This window comes from Anguilla rostrata, chromosome 1 (genome assembly GCF_018555375.3).
Source record: "Anguilla rostrata isolate EN2019 chromosome 1, ASM1855537v3, whole genome shotgun sequence".
In the NCBI taxonomy this organism is placed as follows: domain Eukaryota; kingdom Metazoa; phylum Chordata; class Actinopteri; order Anguilliformes; family Anguillidae; genus Anguilla; species Anguilla rostrata.
In genome coordinates this window covers 44,312,123-44,336,185 of record NC_057933.1, presented here as the reverse complement: position 1 = coordinate 44,336,185, position 24,063 = coordinate 44,312,123, and the positions used below count along the sequence as shown (strand labels likewise).

The window sequence follows — 24,063 nt, the reverse complement described above, 5'->3', positions numbered from 1 at the left end:
CTGAGTTTCGCGGGAGGGCCTTTCGCGCGTAAACGGAATCCCTTCATTCATTGTCAGCTTCCTGGAGCCATTTTTCAGCTGGCAGGACAGGGGCTTGCGTCAGTTTTAAATCCATCGCATCTGCCCGCCCGTACGCTAAATATACGACCAAAACGGGCAATATCCATATATTAGGTTCTCTGCTAACGTTTGTCAATGATATTATAGGCCATACAACGTTGGATTTGAAGAAAATTCGCTTCAAAATAAAGGAGGGACAAAAGGCAATCGAGTCTATAAAGATGAGAAAAGGGATCTCCTCAGCCCCGGAGAAAGTAATAATAACAGGGGTTGGGAGCTCTTCGCTGGACAAAAATACTATTTTAACGGCATTGTCAGACCGATTTACTTCAAGTCTTTCAACCGCTACATATATACAAATTATCACCCCGCCGTCCTGTATCACACAGACTTCAAATGTCTGTGTGTCCGACCCTCCAGCTAGCAATATATATACCACTCCTCACGGAACTACGAACGCAACTGGACAACGATCTGCATTAGGACGTCCTCTGGTAACTACTGTTGTTTATAAAATAAAACGATCGTGAATGCAAGTGTGGCTATTTTGTAAATGCATCCTCCTAAACGAATAGCTCGGTGTGTGAGCTTAGTAGCTTGTTAGCTCTCTAGCTTTTTTGCTAACAGTTTAGCCAGCCAGCTAGCTAAGTAGTTAGGCTACTTGGTTGTACACAACGTGCCACGATAGCGTAGCTTGTATTATTTTCACGACTTGTTGGCAGTATATTTTATTGTTTGATACTGACCATCAGTAAGAAAGAAATGCGTTTAAAGTAACTTTCCCCCACTCCTATAATGGCCTAAAAAGGGTCACTCCTGGATGGAAAAGGTCAGTAGCCGAAACTGTTAAACCCGATCTGCTAGCTGTTTTCTCCCAAGTCTTGTCTCCCAAAAGGTCGATGTTGCCTTACCGTGCAACAATAACTAACTTTAGCTAACTCGGAAGCCGAGTGTTTCGAATACATTTAAATTTTGCATTTGTATGCGATGTGTATTTATCTCGTTATTTAACCAAACACTAGGCCCTGTTCATGATTTTAGAAAGGGGGAAGGGAGCAGTCTGGGGCTTTCTCGATAGCTTCGAGAAAGGAGGTTGCGCTTGTGCAATCGTTCAGCCTCGGGGACACTAGTTTAATGGTCTCAACGTCGTTCATTTTCAAGACCCAATTCGCAAATCGTCTTGGAAGAGTTTACTTGACATGAATTATCGTTGTAGTTGATATGTAACCTGTTAAGTCAATTGTTGATTAAATCTCTAGTTCGCTAACCGAAGCGGGTTCTAATTTAAGGATAACATTATAGCCAGTTAGGCAGCGTTGTCAACAGTGTGTGGGATTAACAAGCTAACTAGCTTTACTCTTAAAAACTCATGTTTGCAGAACTGGTTGGTTGGCAAGTGCATTTCCATTTTAGCCTCCAAGGTAAATATAGCACTTTAAATGTTAACTATCTATGATTTGAAAGTAAAGCTTGGTCAGTCTATATTGTATGGCATCCATGAGCCCAATAGGATTTGTCTTGTACTGTAATAACACAAATATGAATGTTATATACTTGTATCTTGTCTATAATTATGTACCAAACACCTGGGTAGAGCAGCTTGCATGGCCCTCACATGATATTATACTTAGAGCACATATGGCAAGACAACTTTGGGACCTAACAGAACAGGCAGAAATTGTTTGAACAGCAATGGTAAAATGCATCAAATCAAACTGTAATTGTTATAGATCTGTATATGTAATGCACACAGAAGTCACATTAGTTGTTTTTGAAATCAAAATTGAAGTGTATTCTTGTTTTGTACACCAGAGATGGAGCAATTGTATTTTCATATTCAGTGTTCATATTTATATTCTGGTTTTGAACTGGGGCGGGTCCTTTCTGCATTTTGTTTTCAAAGGATGCAGTCAATCGAAAGCTTCCTGCACTATAAATTCAGACGCTACAAAAACATCGGTTAAATTCCACAGCATTAACCAAGTAATTCACTGAGTAAGCAAGGTTATGACTTTATTTAGCTGACTAGTACGGCTGTATGTTGTGGCAGACAATGGCACATTGCATTCCCCCAAACTGGAAAACTATTATGAATTATAGATTGTGCTTGCACTCACCACACTGTACACCATCTTTCTTTGGGGCCTGTTATTTATGGGGATTGGAGTTTATTCTGAAATCATTCATTTTTAGAAATGCTAAGGTGTTAAAATGGCTGACTGCACATTATGTGGCTGAACAATTTTGACAGTTTTTCAAATCATACCTGCAAAATGGGAGTTAAAACATCATGCCTTGCAGGCTGCTTACTGATTTGTCATGGACTTGAGGTGAATTTATATGAAAATACAAAGGTTTATGTAGATAACTGACTTTGCATTATTTGGAACTGTCTGTTCATTTAGTTTTTTTTGTCATGTTTCAGATGAAGTAATAGTATAGTAGTTATTTTTGTGGGAATGGGTTGTGTGCCCTGTTTAAACAATGCTGATTTTGTATTTACCATTTTATGAAAACAAGCTGAATCACAGCTGAACTGTTGCACAGGGTCTGATCTCTGTAGGGCTGGAGTGTTTCTAAAATGGCTTCCAGGCAGTGGAGGTTCTGGTGTTGGAGCATTCCCAGGGCTGCTTCCTGTAGAGAGACTGCACTTTTTGTGAGCGGTCACCCATGTTGTACTGATTTTAACTTATGGTAGAAGTCTGCACTGTTAGTAGTGTTGGTAGTAGCCTTCATCCTCCTGTTGTAGGAGGGCAAATGGACAAATGTTAGTTATAATTTGTGCTTTCTGTCAGGCACTTAACACCTGTGGAATAAGGGGTTTTGAAGTAGGATTTCCAAAAGGTGTTGGTGAATAAATTGGCTCAGTTGGTATGTGGTTGCTGAGTTTCCCTGTTATTTGATTGGCCTGGTCATAGTGTGGCACATTGACCTGTGGCTTATAAGCCTATTGAAATGGCACACAAAGGAATCTGGTTTGCTCCACAACACATCTAGCTTGTCTCTTGCCTTCATTTTCTGCCATTGCCTTGCTAGCCTGTTATTTTAATTTCTCCCTCTGTATGAAATGTGCATTGTCTTATCTCATGCAAGTCAAAGGACATGTTTGCCCATGCTGTAAAATAAACGCTTAAAAAAAAAAATCTCATCTGCTGATGTCAGGTCTTTTAATTATGAACCAAAGCTCCGCTGTGGCTAATTAGAGCATTGATGGATCTCTCGTAGCTGCCTGTCCTGTCCCCTGGTGACCTTTGGGGTCACTGAGCGGTGCCCTGCCTCTCCACCGGGCAGTTGTTGCATAAATTCCTGGTATAATTTTACAATTTGTCAGAAATTAGGAACACAAGAAAAGCCCTGACTTGAGCGGTGAGCAATGTGTCAGGATGTACCAACCAAGTATATTTATTACTTTTCAAATGGCTTTAATTCATTTTAAGGGTTATTTTGCCAAAGACTCTCATTGCTGATCATTGGACTCTCCCCCACTTTTTCCACATTGAAATTGGCCAAGAGATATGATAATAAACATGCTAATAAACATTCATTATGGCATACTTAATTTAGGCTAAGGTTCTTTCCTGAAGTATTTTTTATGGAGAGGACAAAAACAAATGGTGAATGGTGGTCTGCAGCTTCTTGGCCTTCATCTTCATAATTCAGGGTAAGATTAGGTCAGATTTTGTTAAAACAATCAGATTAGCAGACCAGGATTTACATGTTGGAATTGAAGACTGCTGTGCTTTCTAAAGCGAAAGCGTTCTAACCTACGAAGTGCGTAGTGTCCTTTTTAAAAGGTGAAAAAGGACAGTTGACCATTAACTAATTTTCTCCGAATTCCTAAAAGTTCCAGTGTCAGCAGGTTTTAACGGTCAGAAAAGTTAATGTGTTTTGAATATGGGACGATATTGACTGTAGGGAAGTTCAGTGTCTGTTCATGCCTCAGGAAGATTGGGTGCACATGTCCTGCTATGACATTATGGAAGGAAATATCTACATTGTGATATTGGTAAAGTTAGATATCAGTTGCATGTGAGAGTCTCAAATTGACCTTTACTGAGTCACTTCTTACAGTAATATGTCTAAGTTTAATTTCAATATGTAAAAACAAAGACATTGTTTATGCAGTGTATTAAAACCTAGGGGAGGTTTTAAACTAAATTATTGACTTGCCTGTCAAGGATACTGACCAGCCTAGTTTAGCTAGCCTTAATGTACACAGAAAAGTAGAATTATAGTTACTGTTTACATGCAGAATTGGCAAGGGTAGTGGCTGTCAGTTATGTTTGTGAAATGCAGAATGTGTGAAATATGAATGTCTGAATTTTTTTTGAGCATCGGAGGATGAACAAGCTTTAGCCTGCTGTATTAATCTAGTTTGAGACATACTGATAATACAAAGGTGCTGTTTGATTAATGTGCTCTATTGGTTCCTTCCAGCCTTTTTTTTGGAGGCCTGCTACTCATGTCTAACCGCTCATGTCTTACTTGCCTGCTCTGGTTTATACAGCGCTTTGGTCAATGTGGATTGTTTTTAAATGTGCTTTATAAATAAATTTGACTTGACTTGACTAACCACTGACTAGTTCAGATGCTGAACTCTGCCTCGACTGAACCGGCACATGTGCAGGCAGGCGTATCATTATCAAGCTGATGCCGGAAAGATTCCTATTTACAATCTGTAAACATTCTGACACATCATTTCCTCATTTTTTTCTTCCCCAGTGTAGAATGCCCAAATGTGGTTATCAGTGCTGACTGCTGCAGTCCCCGAAATCGTGTCAGGAGAGCGCAGACGAGCACAAGCTCTCTGAATCGCATGGTGCAAGCTGCCCCTTATCACATTCCCGTGTGCACATTGAACCTGCTCGGAAGGGCAGAAAGGCTCTGACTGACCCTCCCATGCCTGGGTGATGCTAGAGCTAATTGTGCATTGCCATGTGAGGCTGGCAGCCACTGTCACTGCTGGCAGCTGAAAAATTAATTAGATGTTTGTTTTGATTCACAGGCTGCGCAAAGCTGAGAACAGAATTAATCCCAAAAAATCATGCTCTACTGTTTGTTCTGACAGTAGTATAGTAATTAATTCAATCCATGAATTGCTGGGTATGATTTAAGTTGAGAAACATGTACTTGTAATGAGTGCTGACTGGGTCTTATATTTTTGGCAGAGCAGGGCTTAATCTTATCATTTGTCAGCAATGTGGCAGTTGGACATGACCGGTGTCATTCCACCAGTAGGCGTGGGTGCCATAGCAGGGACTTGGGTGGCGCAGTTGCAAAGCCCAAACTGAGAATGGAAAATTGTTCAGGAGTTTAATTTTCAGAAGAACACATATGGCCTCCTTTTTAAAAACTTGCACTGATATAGCTGAGCCCATTCTGGCTCGAAAAAGTAGATGGTCCTCAAATAGCTGTATGGGCAGAAATTGAATTTGAATTGCAACAATTACACCAGTGCGTCCACAAATCTTGTGCAAAGGTTATTGTAATCACTGTGTGTCTGTAACAGTCATAGATTTGATAGTTTTTCTTCGATTTGGATGAAACGTTACACATTTCACAAGTTGACCGGTGGCTGAGGGTGAGAATGCAGTCTGAAAGAGAATGAATGAATTCTTTTCAAATTGGTCAAGGATTTGCTATTAAAAAAAAAAAAGAAAAACATTTTCACTAATGTCTACTGACATTAGTATTCACGATAACCGTTACACCTTTTGAATGTACAAGGGTGAGTGCTGCTACACTACACAGGTGAACAAGATTGCTTTGCTGACGAAAAAGTCCTTGACAGATTTTGAAATGGTTGCGTGTGGTTCAGCTGTGTGTCCAGCTGAAGGGATAGTTGAAGATTACACAAGAGCTGCAACAGCAATGTTGGTATCTTCTTGCAGAAAGTGATGGGCTGCCCAGCTGACCTTTTGATATAATTGATGATGACGTATGTGAAATCTCTCACCTGTATTATGTAGATCTGTGAATTCTCAAATAAAAGCTGCACATTTTCACAATGCCGCGATGTGAAAACCTGCCCAATTTATTAAACAGATCAGAAATATGGCAGATGACCTGGCTAGCCACTGTCCACATGCTTTGAATGATTGCTACCAAGCTTGGTACCGACAGCTGGTGGAAACTGATGTTAGCCTAGTTACTGTCACGTGATTTAAAGAAATTAGAGAAAAGATTGAACATGGTCTTGGGACATCTCTTAGACTGTCCTTATAGTTACCTGCATTTGAAATTTAAATATTAATCTTACAGAACTAGTCAACTAGGTTAGCTATCTAGCTTGCAAGTTAACGTAGCTTAATTAACCTATAAGGGTTCACTTTTGAAGTCCACTTTTCCTGTGTAGACCTGTTATTGAATTACTGCAATGTTTGGAATAAATGGCTTCAGGTGTTTCTGAATAGTCAGGTGTGTTTAATTGTTTCTTTAGTTTGAGTGCAAGAGAACTTTCAGTATCTAATCTTGATTCTAGGCTTTTGATTGCCTTTGGTGTCAGATATTGGCATTGTACACAGAGTTCAGAGTTGTGCCAGTGTAAGTCAAGGAAGCCAACATGAGGCTGGAAAAAAACAAAAACGAAAATAAAGCCGTCTGAGACATAGGCCAAACCTTACCCCGTGTTCACACAGCGAGTGACGTACTTAATGGGTTGCTCAAGTATACTAGGCTGAGGGAGGGGCAGGAGCTTCCCGTTGTATCCTCTTAGTGGTCTTGTGCAGCTACACGTTTTTGAACAGAAATGACGAGATTACACAGTGCATCAAAGACATATTTGCCATATAGCCTGTGCTTTAGTTTCTGTAGTTTTGTCATGAAACTGATAATTATTTGTTACTGCTGTGTCACTAGCTTTCTAGCGATATTATGTCTCTCCATTGCTCTCACTAACTAGCTAGGTAGCTAGTGATCTCTATATATTTCCCACTAGTTGGGTACATAGCTAGCAATCTCAATACCTACTGTTATCTGGCTGGCTAGTGAGAGAGAGAGATGGATTGCTAGAACTAGCCAGTTCTGAAGTGGTGTATAAAACCCTATGTGTTTTGGTGTCAGCGTGACTGATCTTGGTAGAACAAGCCACATGTTGGCCATTAGTCTGCTGCCTATCCTTAAGTTTTTAGCTGCACCTCCCCTGCAATGAGTGAAGCTGGATGGAACAATTATTCACAAAATGGTGTCATTGGTTGGAGAAATAGGAAGTCCAAAACTCTGCTTGGCTGTAGTAATGCCTGTGAAAAAATAAGCTGTGGGCAACTTTTTTTTTTTGGTCAACCAAATTGCTTGTGTGAACAGGAGGTTAGGCTTGTCAAAACCAACAGTTTGGAACATTATTAGTAAAAAAAAAAGGGCACTGGTGAGCTCAGTAATCGCAAAGGGGCCTTGTAGGCCAAAGAACACGTACACTTGAGGAACTAAGAATTCTCACCATGATGAAGAAAGAAGAAAATACTCCAAACAACTGTCCAACAGATCAGAAATACTTTTTTGCTAAGAAGTAGCTAAAAGAGCCTGTAGAGTTCTGGAAAAAGGTCTTGTGGACAGATGAGACCAAGATTTACTTGCATCAGAGTGATGGCGAGAGCAAAGTGTGGAGACCAAAAGGGACTGCCCAAGATCCAAGGCACCCCCCTCATATGTGAAACATGGTAGTGGGAATGTTATGGTTTGTATGGCTGCCACTGGCTCACTTGTCTTCGTTGATGATACAATTGTTGATAGCAGCAGCAGAATTAATTGTGAAGTGTACGGAAGTATCTTATCGGCTCAAGTTCAAGTGAATGCGTCTCAATTCATTGGACGGAACTTCATCCTTCAGCAAGACCATGAGACAAAACATACCGCTAAAGCAACAAAGAAGTTTTTCAAAGCCAAAAAATGGAAAATAATGGACTGTCCAAGTCATTCACCTGATCTGAATCCAACTGAATTTGCACTTCATAAACTGAAAAGAACTTAAGACAGCTAGGCCTTGTGCTTGTGCTAAAAAGTGCTGTCCTTTCTACTGGTGAAACCAAAATATAAAAATACCCATTAATAAAAGCTGCGAACGCGTACTTTTTAGGATGTGAATTGATTACTAATCTAATATTGTGGAGCACACTGCCAATTCTAGAAAAATATGACTTTGTTCCAAACATTATGGAGCGCACTGTAGATTTAAAATCAGCTTGTTAAGGTAGGAAGTAGAAGTGACCTAGAAAACGTTCGCTATGTGCTTTGTACCGTCGTTTCAGCAACGACTCGCTGCAAGTCAGCCCCTCTTCCTAGCTACAAGCAGTTGGTACGCACACCCTGTTGAAAGCTAGCTTCCTTTGTAGGCTCTGCCATTCTAGTCTGAATTTGTAATGTTTAAACGGAAGTCTTGTGTCACTTGAATACACATTTTACTCTTTGAAATGGTTCGAAACTGAATTTGGTATTCATTGAATTTGATTTTGTCTTTTCCAGTTTAAAAATTAAAGTTATGGTTTCAGATTCAGTTCTTTAATTTCAGTTTTCTGTAACACATCTGGGAACTTGTAAAAAGCAAATCAGCAAAGGTTCAGTTGAACTGCAATAGTTAGGACCTTAAGTGGTGTCAATATTTTCCATCTTTTGTCATTACGGTGGCGCGTGGAGCTTAGCTTGAAACCAACTGTTTTTTACCATGGATGCCCAGAGACCCAACTCACGGGTAGGCCACGTGAAGCTCAGCGAACCTAACCACAATTAGACTTCTGGTTTTAGGCTGCGGGTTTGTATTCACAACGTTTTTCTTCCAAACTAAAAGCTCTTGTCCTGTTAAAGAGATTAAACAACAGCTGAATCTTTGCATAACATTGATTGAATTTAGAATTCTGAGCCTTAGAAACTCTTTGTAAAACTGTAACTACAACGATTTAATACTTCTGCAACAAATGAAAATACATGGGTTGTTGTATTAAAACCAATTTGGGGGAAAAAAAAATTCTTGATGAATGTAGTGAATTCATGTTTCATATTACTTGCATACATATTACATTATAACATTAACCTTTAAATTATATATTCTGAATTATTTACACATTGTTTCAAGAGGAGGAGCAATCTGGCAAATCTGTGGTAATTCTTACTACATACAGGTAGCCTATATAAATGATTTGTGGAGTTACAGTAGAATAAAACTGGAACAATTGTTTAATTTGTAAAATAATTCAATTGTAAAATAATGTACTTTGATGTACACTCATTGCTAAGCTAGCAAAAAAAGACTGAGTCCGACTTCAAGAGGATGTGCTCAAAATTCTAAATTCCAGAAATGTAAGGTGAGTCCTCAGTTATGGTTTTGTACAGGAGCAAGTTCTTGATATCAATAACAGTATTTCACCATAGATTTATCGTGACTCTTATTGTGTGAGATTAAAGTACCAAAAGCACAGCTGCTCATCACATTTCAAAGATATACTTGTGATCTGTTGGAGGGGTGCTGCATGTCATTCCGATTTGAGCTGAATGGTACTTCCAGCTGGTGTCTTTGCATATGATTTAGTCTGACATTTTTTCGTTAGTATTGTGATTATGACGAGACATAAACTGCAAGTGTTGGTATTCATGATCTCCAATCAAAGGAGAGTAGTTATAAATCTAAAATATGTATTTTCTGACTGAATTCTAAATTACAATGCACAACTACACAAAGGAACAGTGACAAAGCAAAAGACGAATGCTGAATCTTTGCAAACAAGCCACATATGACATGCATCAGAGTTGTAAGGTGAGGTACCCCATATCCTAATCCACTCAAATTAGTGGAGTTTGTTGATGGGGAAATGATACATGCATGGATTGCATTTGTACTGCATTTTGTCTCAGGATCTCGGTGTATCACGGTGAAGGTAGGGAGCCCACTCCAGCTGCCTCCAATGTGTAACACCCACTGGAGTGATGTTCTGCTCAGTGTTTTAAAGATAAAGCATTTGGGCTCGCCATGCTACCCTTGAGCTTACCGAAGCTTTCCGAGCCATAGCCAGCGAGTCCCAGCAAATGCATAGGAGTGTAGAGGGAGACCAAAGGCCTGGTGTTCGGAGGGATGGTGCGATGGGGGCAGGTAGTGAACATCCGTCCTCTGAACATCCCTCAGGCGAAGCGGCGGCTGCAGCTGGACGAGACTGACCGCCAGTCCCCCAGCGAAGGAGCCAAGACCCCCAAGGGCAAGGGCGGAGCATCTGCGCCCGGCCTCAGGAGTCCCAGAAGTAAGGGATGGGAAACAGCGCCCTGGCGCGCCAGTGTGCTGAAACCGCAGTCACTGTGCCTTGCAGATGTGTTCGTTTGTGTGTTGCAGGCGTGAGGCTAAGGCACCCAGGTGGTGCTTTACTGCGCAGTGACGTATTTCGTAGATTTGACGTTACTGGTAATGCATTTCACCTCTGCCCCTGCCGTTGATGCCCTGCTGGACTTCTATGGACCTGTGATCAGAATTTGTTGATCATTGTGCCTGAAGAGTGCAGGTGGCTAGCAGCTCACGGGGATTAATTTGGTGATCTGCTTTGGTGTAACTTCCAAAACCTGCGCCAGTTTTCTGGTGTCCCCATACAACAGGACAAATTGAGGCTCCTAGGGTTGTTCTGCGCCAAAGTAAAACCCAGGAAAAGTTTTTAGTTGGACCTAACAAAATTTAGGCCATACTTTTGTGAGGTTTGGTGTGTCCAACTGCAAACTTTCCTTGTGGTTTTCATTTTCACTTACAGTACTTTTCCCCTCCCAGCACAAGCTATAAAAACATGTGTTTGCAAAATCTGAACAAGGTGCGTTTGGTGATGCCTTTTTCTGCAGCTCCAAAGTCCCTGTCAGAGAAGACGCGCTACGACACGTCCTTGGGTCTGCTGACCAAGAAGTTCCTGCAGCTGCTCGGTCAGTCGGCGGACGGAGTGGTAGACCTCAACCGGGCTGCGGAGGTCCTGAAAGTCCAGAAGAGACGCCTGTATGACATCACAAATGTGCTGGAGGGTGTCCATCTCATCAAGAAGAAATCAAAAAACAACATTCAGTGGATGTAAGTATCGCTGAGTCAGGGTATGCTGAATCCAGTAGGTCCTGTCCTGGTCTTGCAGCATTCGGGAATTAATGTATCAGAAAGCAGTCTTCTTCCTCACTATATAATGATAAGCATAAGTGCTGCTTTATGAACACCCTAGGAATGGTTTCTTGTTTGACTGGATGCGCCACGCATTCATCGTAAATATGCCTGGTACCAGGGGCCTCCAGTGGCGTAGCCCGTAGAGCGCTTTCCTCATGCTCAATGCGGTTCGAGTCCGACCTTTGTTGCATGTCTCTCCCTCTCTCTCCTTCTAGTTCTTCCTGTCTTTCTACACTATCCTGTCTAATAAAGCAGAAAAAAGTCAAAAAAAATTATATATATATAAATATGCCTGGTACCCACGAGTCTGCTTATAACATACAGCTAAATATTTCTCCCAGGATTTATCTGAGTTAATTTACGGAGTGGCTTCTACTTGGAAGCTAAATTTAAAGTTCAAGTCAGGCATTTGAATTTGCTTTGAACTGTGCTGACAAAAATATTCACTGCACCCAAAATGTAAGCTATTGCAAGCTATTCTAAGAAAATGTTTTAATGTTCACAAGAATGGAATTAAAAAAGATGCAAAATACCTTACAAACATTGAATGCTTAATGCTATGAATATTTTTGTTGGCACAGTTTGAAGCATATTTACATCTGGATCATATCACTTAGTTTTCCCATTGTAAATTAGGGTGGCAAATACATAGATTGCATCTCCTTTGCATTCTTCAAGAGTTTCTTTGAAAGGTAATGGCTTAAATCAGGTATGTATTGTTTATGCACCAATACTAAAATGTAGCGCTTGATAATATTTGGAACCAATTAAACACAAAATGAAAATGATGCTTAGTTCTGTAGAAACTGGAAACACTAAACTTTACATTAGAATATAGTGTAAGCTCTTGATGGTGTGACAGAAACCAGTGTAGCTGAAGATTACATTTTGGAATATGTACTTTACTTCTCGAGGGAGAATACCCTGCCTAAACAGCTGGGATTCAGTGCTGTTTTAAGCTGACACTTCTAGCTGGTCTGTGGCTGATTGAAGCTGGTTTAATTGATGGAGTAAGCTGGTGGCCAAACTGGTGGAATAACTCACTATACGATGCTCAACTGATGAACAGCTGGTCGCCCAGCTAAAACCAGGTAGAAGTGATGAAAATACAGCGTAAACCAGCCTGACCAGTTTACTCTGGTTTAAGCTGGAAGGGTATGTTCAATGGATTTGTCTTGGCCACTCCAACTGGTGGAGAGAACACGCGCACCTTGGTTGTGTTAACAAATTAGCCCTGGTGCTTAAAGGTGGGTTCCTCTCCACAGTATGGGGCCCAGACCGGGAGCACGTGCCGAGAGAGAGAATTTGTTTTTGGAGTTTTTGTTTGTCAGCGCACAGAAGACGAAGAGAAAGAAAATGCCTCTAAAAAGCAGAGGAGCCGGTCAGCTGAACAGTTGGCGAGCTGAGCTGGGTTTTTCTTTGTGTTGTCTTTGTTTTAGTTTGTTATTTTAGTTTATTGTTTTTGCCTGGAACCCTTGAGGGGGGTAGGGTGAAGGTGTTAGTTTATTTGTTTTTGTGTTGGTGGGGGTGCACTCTCTCTCTCCAAGTGGCAAATTAGGGTGCAGACCTGGAATTGCCGCTTCTCCCTCTGAGGTCACACGGTGTGTGACAGGCATTATAGAAACAGCCAATCACATTGCCTGTTTTAATGTCTGCTGTTTTGGTGAACTGGGCTTGGTTTTGCTTAGCTATTCAGTGCCATTTGGGGGTTTATTGTTCTTGCCATTATTTGCCTGCTGTGTTCTAAATGTGTGTGAAGTGGTTTTCTCTTAAAAATGGTGAGGTGGACACAATGACCAGGACCCTTCCAGAAGGCTGTTTCTTTTTTCTAATGGAAAGGCTTGTGTTGGGATTTAGTTACCCTCATGTTCATTTCTTTTGAGGAGAATCATTATTTTGAGTCATGCATACTTTGTTGGGCGTTGAACTCTTCTAATTATCGCTCTGAATTCCCAGCATTATGGACTGAAGTCAGAATATTATCACAGAAAGAAAGAAAATAATCACTTTTACAGTCTTTATCCTCTCTGAAGTCAGTTTACATGATTATTTATTTCACGGGTCTTGACTGACTCTTTACTGAACTTGGCCAGATATGTTAGGTTATTGTTAGCTTTATGTCTGGGGGGGGTGGAGATTTTCACCCTGTGGCAAAGTATCTTCTGTGGCTCAATTTTCACAGACATCTGTTTGAATCATCGTTTGGTGCTACTTGAAATTAGATCAACTTCGAAATAAACAAATGGTTCTTGTATTAGTCATGTTTCCCTTGCAAATGGAATAAATTAGGTTCCCTGAAGTATTTCAGATGCTGTAGAGATGACGTGTCTTACTCTGAAAGGGTTACGTTTCTGGAAAGTTCTGAGCACAGTAAAAAAAATAAATAAAATGAAAATAAAAAATACAATGGAAAATTAAAAAAAGCAGAAAAAACAATTCCACTGCCTGATATATTAATTTTGAACACTGTCCTATAGCGAAGTTAGCGGAGGTGAAAACAGGATGTTTGGGACCCAGCTGAGGTCACATGAGCAGGACTGAGGTAGTCCTGGCACAACAAAATATTCCTTTTCCAGAAGGGATTGCAAGACGACCAGAGGCAGGGGTGAAAGGTTTGATAGTGGGTAATGGGGTGCAGATCCTCTTGCTAAGACTAGTACAAAAAATGTTTTATTTGGACCACAGCTGGTTACCTGTGGAGGGAGATGAGGAGAGGCTGTGTCATAGAACTGCTTTAACTGGTTGTAGCCAAAACGGGCAGCAGAATATTGTATGAGAACTGTCACCCATTGTTTCTTTAGAGAAAAGTTAATAATCCTCAACAATAGAACATTGTTTCCAGGTGAATTGTAGGTTTGGTCGGTGTAGTCTGTCCTTGGCAACAACCAAACTGACTTTGACCATGTAACAGGAACTGAAACCACAGAAACAACATCATTGGGGGGTGAATTATCGAGAAGCCTGTGTTCAGTAGAGGAAATGACCACGCACTCTCTGTTCGACTGTGTTAAGGGCTCCAGTGAGGTAGGGAGAGGGGCATAGCCCTGTCTCATCACCTTTGAGCTGAGAGGAAGTGACTGGCCCATTAGAATGACAATCCTCTGGAGCTTTGTGTAGTTGGTGGGTTTAATCTAAAGGCAGAACCTAAATCAAAATCCTTAAACATGGACACATTCACTCCAGTCCACCGACACGCTCACTGTATTGTCCTAAGTGAGTTAAAACAATTCATCATATCTAATCGTGACAGGATGGTCTTGAAGCTGTTAGGATTTGGAGGTTGATCTGGGGCCATCTCTTAATTACCAAGTAATTAATTAGCCACTTAATTTGCGCTGAACATCATTGTGGGTGATTATTTTTTGACTGAAACTGAAGGAGAAATATATTTTTAAATTCTTTCCTACCTTTTTACAAAACCTGTTTGCAGTGCTAAATTGCAGTGCATCTAAGTATTTGGACAGTGACACATTTTTTGCTTTTTTGGCTCCGTACTCCAGCACATTGGATTTGAAGTAAAACGAATATGTGGTAGTGCAGACTGCCAACATTAAGTTGAGAGGATTTACATCCATATCTGCTTATCCTTGTTGGAATTACTACCTTCTTTATGCAGTCATCCCATTTTAAGGGAACAAAAGTAATTGGACTATTGTTTGCTCAGCTGTTTCTTGACCAGCTGTGTATCATTGCATCATTAGTTCATGCGGAGAAAGCTAACAAAAGGTTGATTATCGGTTTGGCATTTACATTTGGAATTTGTTGCTTTTGTCTCAACATGTGGCCTAAAGAAATGTCAATGGCTGAAAAACTGACTATCATGAGACTGACAAATCAGAATAAATTGATCAGAGACAAAACATTGGGTGTGTCAACATCAACTGTTTGATGCGTTGTTACAAAGCAAGAATGTCGACCGCGGAAGACCACTGTAGTGCATGACCAAAGAATACTTCAAGAACGCTCTCCAGGATGTAGGCGTAAATGTAACAAAGAAGGCTATAAAAAGAATATTACACCAGCATGACATGACACCATTCATTGCACCACTGGTAAGCCTCATGAACTGAACGGACATTACATTACAGGCATTTAGCAGACGCTCTTATCCAGAGCAACTTACACAACTTTTTTAAATAGCATTTTACATTGTATCCATTTATACAGCTGGATATATACTGAAGCAATTCGTAAGTACCTGCTCAAGGGTACAACGGCAGTGTCCTACCCGGGAATCGAACCTGCAACCTTTCGGTTACAAGTCTAGTTCCTTACCCACTGTGCTACACTCCGTCCTACAGGTTAGGGTTTGCTAAAAAAGGATAATACATTTATTTTATATAGTACTTTTCACAATCTCAAAGACGTTTTACAATACAGGGAAGAAACATTCAACAAAAGAAACCAGGGTACAAGCAAGATTATCAAAAAATAAAAAAAAACCAGACAAAGATACAATAAAAAACATACAATACAAAAAATGCAGTGAGACCAGTGGTGCAGTGGTGGTAAGAGGGGGTGTGATGGACAGAAGGGGGGAGACAGACATCAATGGAAGGCTAGGGAACAGAGGTGGGTTTTAAGGCATGATTTGAAGGAGGCAAGCAGGAGGTCAGAGAGGTGTGTGGGTGCGAGGCCATTTAGGGATTTATAGACTAGGATATAGAAAAAACTGTTCAGGAACAAATGGACAGATGAAACATGTTTTAGACTGTGCCAAAGTGATGAAAAGAAAAGTCTGGAGAAAGGAACTGCTAATGATCCAAAGCATTCTACCTCATCTGTGAAACATGGTGGAGGTAGTGTTAAGGCTTGGGCATGTATGGCTGCTGCTGGAACTGGCTCACTTGTCTTTATTGATGATGTGACTGCTGATGGCAACAGCTGGATGAATTTTTATGTGGACCTAAACTTTTTGTCTGCTCAGATCCAACAAAATGCCTCAAAACTCATTGAACTGCACTTCACCTTGCAGCAGGACCATGACCACAACATACTGCTAAAGCAACCTAGGAGTTTCTAGGGCCAAAAAGGGGAATGAACCTGGCTATGTCAGTCACCTGACCTGAATCAAACTGAACTTGTGTTTCACTTTCTGAAGATGACACTGAGGGCAAAAAGCCCCCAAAACAAACAGAAACTGAAGATTGCTGCATTACAGGCCTGGTAGAGCATCACTAGGAAAGATATCCAGTGTCTGGTGATGTCTTGGAGTTAAGAAGACCACTTTTGATCTCCTAAAATGAAGGGCCTATGTATAAAAAGGCAGATATGAATGTAAATACCCTCAAATTTAAATTTTATTTAATTTCAACTCCAATGCGCTGGAGTACAATGCCAAAACAACAAAAATTGTGTCACTGTCCAAATACTTATGGACTGCACTGTATAATTACACACACGCACACGCATGTGCTAATGCGCATGCACACGTGTGTACAGCACCCATTGCTGCAGTCTCTTGTATTGATTTTCAACAGCGGAGACAAGCATGCACTCTGCGGAACCGTGAGACGTTTGCCGCCACTCCTTAATCACCCTGCAGTTCTCAAGTCAGGCTCTGACAGTCATGAGTAGGGTAAAGAAGACGCTTCATCTGGAGCTCAACAAACAGACTTGCGGTCACTGTATTGACCAGTAGAGGTCGCTAGTGAGCATTGAGATGCTGTAATCTTGGCCCTTCACTCGGTGGCTCTAGAGCAGTGGTCTCCAAACCTGGTCCTGGAGAGCTACAGGGTCTGCTGGTTTTCATAGTGACTTTGCACTTCATGAATCAATTAGAGCAGTTGATTACACAGTTAACTCAACTCACGTGGTGTCTTGGGTCTGAACTGGGTGCTTATTTTAAGGTGAAAACAAAACCAGCAGACCCTGTAGCTCTCCAGGACCAGGGTTGGAGACCACTGCTCTAGTGCCTACAGCATTGCCCTATGGAGCTGCCCGCCATAGTATGCACTGGGATTATTTTTTTGCTGGAGTATGAATTGGACACTTGTACTGGTATCCTCCTTTATTGGACTGTGGTTCACACTTGGTTGCTACATTTTATAACAGTCACTATAAGCAGTCTTCATTAGGTTAACCTTAATTGCGTGCATTATTGATTTGTGTTAGTTTAATAAGGCCCAATTCTGGAAGAGATAAATTGGGAGCCATACTATTGCAAAAGGTTTTATGAACAGGTGTACTTTAATTTGTGATGATTTTCTTTTCTCAGATGTAAATTTGACAATATTTTTGTTTTTAGTTATCACACTTGTTGTGGGGATTATTGATAATTACGTGTTGTCCAAAGAGAAGATAATTATATGATGGCATTGATGGTCATTTATGGCATGGTTATGTGTTTTTCTTTTGTGACAAAAGTAACTTTAATTACTTCTGTCTGATCACTTCATTTCTGATGAAGGTCTTTATGACCAAAAAGTTCACATTAGTAAATTACCACCGCATTACAAGAATTGTTTGGGAGTGGTTTTTGATGACTAAGTGCCGACAGTGACCCCTGACCCCTGACCTCTGACTCTCCCAGGGGCTGCAGCCTCTCGGAGGATGGGACCACGCTGTCGCAGTGCCAGGGCCTGAGTGCCGAGGTGGACGAGCTCAGCCGCCAGGAGAAGAAACTGGACGAGCTTCTCCAGAGCTGCGGGCGGGATGTGCGGCAGATGACCGAGGACACGCACAACCAGAGATATCCTTTCCTTTCAGAGCATAGCATGGAAATGGCTTCCTGTGACATGCATCCAAGCGTGTCTACAACAGCAAGTGGGTCCCCTGAGGTTACTTTGTTCGGGTAAATGTGTACATTCTCCACCAACTGGAGGGGGGAGATATAAGGAAGTGCTTAAAAAATGTATTGAGAATTGATAAAGCCTTCAGTAGTCCTGGAAAGATCTAGTTGTGGTTAGTTTGAATTTTAGCCCCTCCTGAGCTATGCCGGGGGCGACAGCTCAGGAGGTAAGACCGATTGTCTGGCAGTCAGAGGGCTGCCGGTTCAAACCCCGCCCTGGGCATGTCGAAGTGTCCTTGAGCAAGACACCTAACCCCTAACTGCTCTGGCGAATGAGAGGCATCAATTGTAAAGCGCTTTGGATAAAAGCGCTATATAAATGCAGTCCATTTACCATTTTGCAGTTATGTATGTTTTTCCCTTAACGGCTCTCACGCTTGCCTATGTAACGTACCAAGACATCCGGCGGATCCGCAGCCTGGAGGATGAGACTGTGATTGTGGTCAAAGCTCCTTCAGAGACTAAGCTGGAGGTGCCTGATCAGCAGGAGGTGAGAGGACACAGAACCAGCTCTCCGCTCGTAATCGGCTCTGATGCCTTAAGGAAAGCGTCAAACATGGTTTCGTCCTCACAGAGTTTGCAAGTGCATCTTACCAGCACCAAGGGGCCTATAGATGTCTTCTTGTGTCCGGACGAGAACGCACCCGACAGTCCGACGGCGGACAGAGTCTTTGACGTGAATGGAAACTCCTCCCCCTTTGTAAAAGTCCAAGATGGTAAGCTTTCTGACTTTAGCATTGCACCCAAACTCTCAGCCCTACTGCTAGCGAGCCAGCAACTACTTTAAAGTCCAGAACTGGTTTGTTGCCGCAACAGTGAACCTGTTTGTACTGACAAATTGTAGCCGAACTGTCTTGCCAGATCACCCAATGGCGCCTCTGGTTTTTGAGTGGTCATCCTAGATTGTGTTGACTACATGTTGTTGGCTCTCTGCTCCTCCCTCAGATGGTGCCAGCAGCAGCAGCAGCAGCACCAAGTCTGGAGATCCGCACTCAGCCGTGGTGGTCTCCAACCTCTCACCCATCAACTCGCCCTACACCTGCCTCTTGCAGCAGACCGAGGACCAGATGCCCTTCGTCAGCCTGTCTCCGCCCCTCCTCAACGACGACTACTTGAGCCTGGGCGACGAGGGGGGCATCTGCGACCTCTTCGACGCCTACGATTTGGACAAACTCCCGCTGGATGACCTTCTCAGCAACTGATGGGGAGAAGGGGGGTTGGGTGGAGGGGGGCTGTCCCAGGGCAAGACGAGCCCAGCAAGGGCGATTTGGGACCTCCTGCTGCTTTATTTGTTTTTATTAAAGGGTTCTTTGGCTTGGCACATCAGTCCTTGGGCCCACAGAATGGATTGCCTTAAACATGTCCGTCTTGGAATAATTGTATTACCAGTTGGACATGTGAGCTGCCTTGCCCCACCCACCCCCCACCCTCTCCAAACATACGTTTCAGGCCATGGGTGTCCAGTGGCAGGATATTTTTCCAGCATACTGGGGGTAAGGGTGAATGGTTTATACTTAGGCACTGAGGGAATGACCTGCCATGTCTTATTTTATTGCTGTTACTCTTTAATATAGTGCCCTGTGATTGATGTGCTGGGTGTTCTGCAATTTGGCTGGACTGCAGTCATGTGATCCCCGCAGAGGACAGCACACTGAAGTCAGAATGGGTGTGTCTAGCGCCTCCTGTTGGGGTGTGCTACAAATGGAATAAGCCGGCCATATATATTCCGCAAAGCTTCACAAAAATTTGGAGGTAATTCACCACAAGTGTATAGATGTGTGTATGTGTTTAATTGTCCCTGAATGTAAAAATCTGTCTGAGGATTTATTTCTCACTGCAGAAGTGGAACTGTTCATAGGCATTATCTAATTCTCGGTCTGTTCTCTATTCTGATCAGAGGAGCACCAGTGTGCTCTGTTCCCCTCCACAGATGAGTCAGTAGGTTGGTATTGTTGCAGAGTCACTGCTGTTTTTTTATTTTGGAAAAGCAGTGTAAAATTTCCCTGTTTCTTTCACACCATGCCTGAAGTGATTTTGTGTGTGTAACTTGCAGCAGGACATAGGATGCCAAAAATGCCAGTTAGAATTTTCCTGGGATTTCTGTGTTTCACATAGATTGAAGCTGAAACTCTTGGTAGTTTGAGGTGTGAATGTTTAGTCTTGTCCCATGATTCAGTGCTGACACCAACCATTTTTTCCTTTCTCACCATCCTTGTTGCATTTACAGTTACTCTTTAACTTTTATATAAAACCTTTAGTATATATTGTGATTATTAGTGGCGTGAGGTGTGGAATGACTTTTTCTTGGCAGCCAAGCACAAATTGTTTTAGCAGATTTAGTCTTCTAAATTCTAAATGCAACACACGTCTGAATTTTTTATGTTGCCAGCACAGGTGAAACTAAATCACCTTTGTAGGCCAGTCTTGGGTTTCTGTGTATGAATGGGGGTTTCTGTTTTCCTGGGCTGCTCATAGAATGGTGGGAAATGTCTGACTTGCTCCCATCGTGGTGTACCCTGCGTGTGGATGTGAAGCATGAGAGGGGTTTCGATGGCGCTGTCGCCCCCTGCTCCTGCTGTTCAAGTTCGAACTGCCGACACCAGCTGACGGACCCTATGAAGGTGCGCAGACCGCTCTATTGGCTGGGCTTCGCCTCGGCGTCTCGAGAGTGTTTTTGAAATGCGCGCTGATTTTGGATGCACTTTACTCCTCCTTCTCCTCCCCTGAATTCGTGCGACAGGCTTCCATGTTTTATTGGTGGCTTCGTTTAGGCGGGAGCCAGGGCAGAGTTGTATTGAAGGAATGTTGGAATCTTTCCGCCCGGGTTTTTGCGAGAAGGGTCTCTGAGGCCTTTCTTCTGAGTGACAAAGGGATTTGCTTGCTGTGCCGCTGAACCTGTGCTGTTCTCGTCGGCTGAAGACCTCAGGACCTTGGGTGTAGTTCTGCCTGTCAGTTCCTTTGCGGAAACTGTTGATCAAGAAAAAACGCATTTGAAACTTCAAAAACAGAAATGTACAATTTCCTCAATGTTATGGGCCATAATTGTAATTGAACAGTGCCACAATGTCTGTCAGGTTTCAAATTCAAAGCTTTATGGCTTGTAGTATGATTCCCTGTACCTTATTTTAATGCTCATTAGGTACTGTAGACTACCTCTGAAACAAGGTATTTGTCAAGTTATTTTTAACTGTCTGCGCTTGAATGAATAGATAACTTTTTTTGATATTATGTTTTAATTCAATGTTGACTATTCTTGCTAGCTTAAGGCAACTGTTATTCAGCATTTGCCTTTGACCATTGTAAATATATTTTCACCCTCCTCCCCACACATACATGAGAATTTATCAGTTCAATATTATGATTTGATTTTCTGTTTGAAATAGAAATTGGTAGTTCGTAAATGAGATTTCCCCCCCCCCCCAGCTCTGATTTTTTCAAAGTGTGTATAACTTTAAACCACTGTCTTGTATAGCTATGTTAATTATCAAGGATAAAAATGTCCATCTTAAATATGTTTCATTATGGAACCTGAAAGGGAGGGGGTGGGAGGGAAACAGGGAGCGTTTTGATGCTTCCATGAACTTTGGGTCATAGTGTATAATTTAAATTTAGCTGCCTTTTTTGTGAGTTTTGTGTGTGGGTGTATGTGTAAGTTATTGCATATTTTACATGCATATTGAATTGTGTGAGGAGCCCACTGCCCCAAAAGTAGAACATGATACCTATTATATAGCACCATGTTTGTGTCAGATCTTGAGAACGTACTGAATTATCACTGTTGTGTGCATGTCCAAACTCCTGTGCTCAGATATGAAATTGTGCCTTCGTTCAACTTTATTCTGTACCAAATATGCAGTAGGAAAACCCAAACCTTTTGTCACTGTGCTTCTTTTGCAAGTAGAAGATAAAATCCGTCAGTAGGTTTTCCCAACATAGCTATTTTGCAAAATTATTTTTGTATGTGTGGCATGTCACATTTATAATCATTTCAGTGTGCATTTGTAATGCACACTTTTCCACTTTTGATAAAAAGGAGAATTGATTGATTGGTGTTGCTGGATTGTTCACTGTTTGACAAAATCATAATTCTTCACAGTTGTCATCCTGTATGGCGAACCTTTTTAAAATTGTGTCTTAATGGTGGATGATATTGTAATATACCATGTACTGTTCCATCAAAGCCACCAACTACATGTACATGTATTCTCTTGTATATGGCTTTTATTATCTGATACAGATTGTTTTGTCTTGTATTGTACTAGAATACCCATCTTACTGGAAATCTTGTTTCATGTAAGTTATGACCTTCACACTGAGGTGCAAATAGTTTTGAACCTCTGACATTCAAAGCTTTTCACCTGCTGTCCCAGTCTGCTGGACATGGAGTTCTGTGGTGGAAAAACATCTTCATGATAACCAGAATTGGAGGAACAATGATATGAGGCTGCCTAATCATTATGTTCCTTTCTGATTGGTTCAAATGTCTCAGTGATTGGCAGCTTGTTCTTGCCCTGCCCACAAAGGCAGTAGTGTCAAACTTGTGTCCTGGAGGGCTGCACATATTTGTGGTTTCCTTCGCTCCACAGCCAAAAAAGGCCTTGAGAACAAGGCGTGTAGATTCTTTAGCCATTCAACAGCTTGAATAGATGATGCTGAAATACTGAAAATCTGCAGTCGCTGTGCTGCTCCAGGACTGAATTCTGACATTTGCATATGGGGAAAGTCCAAATACCTTGTTTTTCCCCTCACTTGTTTTCAGCTTTATGTCTGCATTTTCAAGTGGGGAAAGGTCTACATTAGTCACTTTAATTCCACATAGCCTAGACAGTTGCAGTTCTTATGTTTTCAAGGGCAATACATTGTAAAACAAATTCAGTTTCATCTGATGTATTTGATTAGAGCAAAAGAGTATGCTTTTGTCAAGAACCTATTTCATTAATGTTCACTGGAATGTTTGGCCTTCAGAAACCTAAGTGCTTTAGGTGTTGAATATGCAGTTGCTACAATTATTTCATCATACAAAAATGCAAGATCTGTGCCTATTTTACTTCCTTATTCACTGCATTGTTCCAAAATCTGATTTTTCAAAAGCTCAGTCAGTCCCCACTATTTTATCACACTGCCAAGAGTGATTAGGAGAAAGAATGGAGAGTCAAGATTTTACAAAATCCAGATATGACACAGGCCTTACTTAAATTTTCTTTTCTGGTGTGTGTGTGTGTGCATGAAAATATTTTGTGAGTTAAATGAATGTTGGGAAAATATGTAGTTCATTTTATAAGTGTGAAATGTGTATAGAATTTAAATTGTATAAAAAATATAAAATGGCTTTGTATTATGTCACTGAAGAGCTTTGATATATACTGTGTACATGTCTGAAATATGTGTTCACTACCATTTCAGACAGCTGATGGTGAGGTTATTGTTTTCTAACCTGAAGGTTTGAAATTCACCAAAACTTGAATAAAAGCAATAATACCTAAACAAGCCTGTTCACTTAACTGCTTTTTTTTCTACCCACAGTAACATACAGAAGCTGATTTTTGTGGTCTGACGGTTTCATCATGAACAATACTAATTGGTTAAATAACCTTATTCACCAGATTAGTGTGTTGCGAGCTATAATCAGCATCTACGTTGTCCTGGAGGGAGGTGCTCAGGTGGGAGGACAGAGCTTTGCTCATCCTGTAATGGTGGAAATCCTGATTGGGCAATGACTGGTCTGTGTTTGCTGGCTGCTATGGTTGTGCAGTTGTTCCGCTCAGTAACAACATAGCTCTCTGGTGGTGGACTGTGTAGTGAAAGTGGTTGCTAACCATGGATTGGTTTTCAACGTTGAGAGAAAAAGGCTGTGTAAAAATGAGTAAAATTTTTAAAGGGGAAAGCATAGAACTGTACATCCCAATCATCTTGATGTGTAACAGCTGCAGTTGATCCAATTAAGGACTTGTTTTTGGAGGTATATTTCCAAATACTAATATTTTTCAGAAAGAACTAGGGTTGTTTCAAGAAACCAAAAGTGCAGAGCTACCATATGCAATCACTTGATTCACAGATTTGAACCAATCACTGCATGTTGCTGAGGGAGTATAAATATTTGTTCAGATAA

At 41.4% G+C, this 24,063-nt stretch overlaps 1 protein-coding gene across 1 annotated transcript; it reads left to right on the top strand.

Annotated features, from left to right (window-relative positions):
* Positions 1 to 23,441, top strand: LOC135239796 (transcription factor E2F3-like). Its single transcript, XM_064308746.1, has 7 exons — positions 1 to 554; positions 10,169 to 10,280; positions 10,861 to 11,080; positions 17,697 to 17,855; positions 18,330 to 18,444; positions 18,529 to 18,670; positions 18,900 to 23,441. The coding sequence occupies exons 1-7, from the start codon at positions 282 to 284 to the stop codon at positions 19,154 to 19,156; spliced, it is 1,278 nt and encodes a 425-aa protein (XP_064164816.1). The 5' UTR covers positions 1 to 281; the 3' UTR covers positions 19,157 to 23,441.
* Positions 23,442 to 24,063: the final 622 nt, after the last annotated feature.

Coding starts and splice junctions, on each gene's coding strand:
- LOC135239796 (XM_064308746.1), top strand. CDS start 282: ATGAGAAAAGGGATCTCCTCAGCCCCGGAGAAAGTAATAATAACAGGG. Junction 10,281..10,860: donor CGGCCTCAGGAGTCCCAGAA/GTAAGGGATGGG, acceptor CTTTTTCTGCAG/CTCCAAAGTCCCTGTCAGAG. Junction 18,671..18,899: donor CTTTGTAAAAGTCCAAGATG/GTAAGCTTTCTG, acceptor CTCCTCCCTCAG/ATGGTGCCAGCAGCAGCAGC.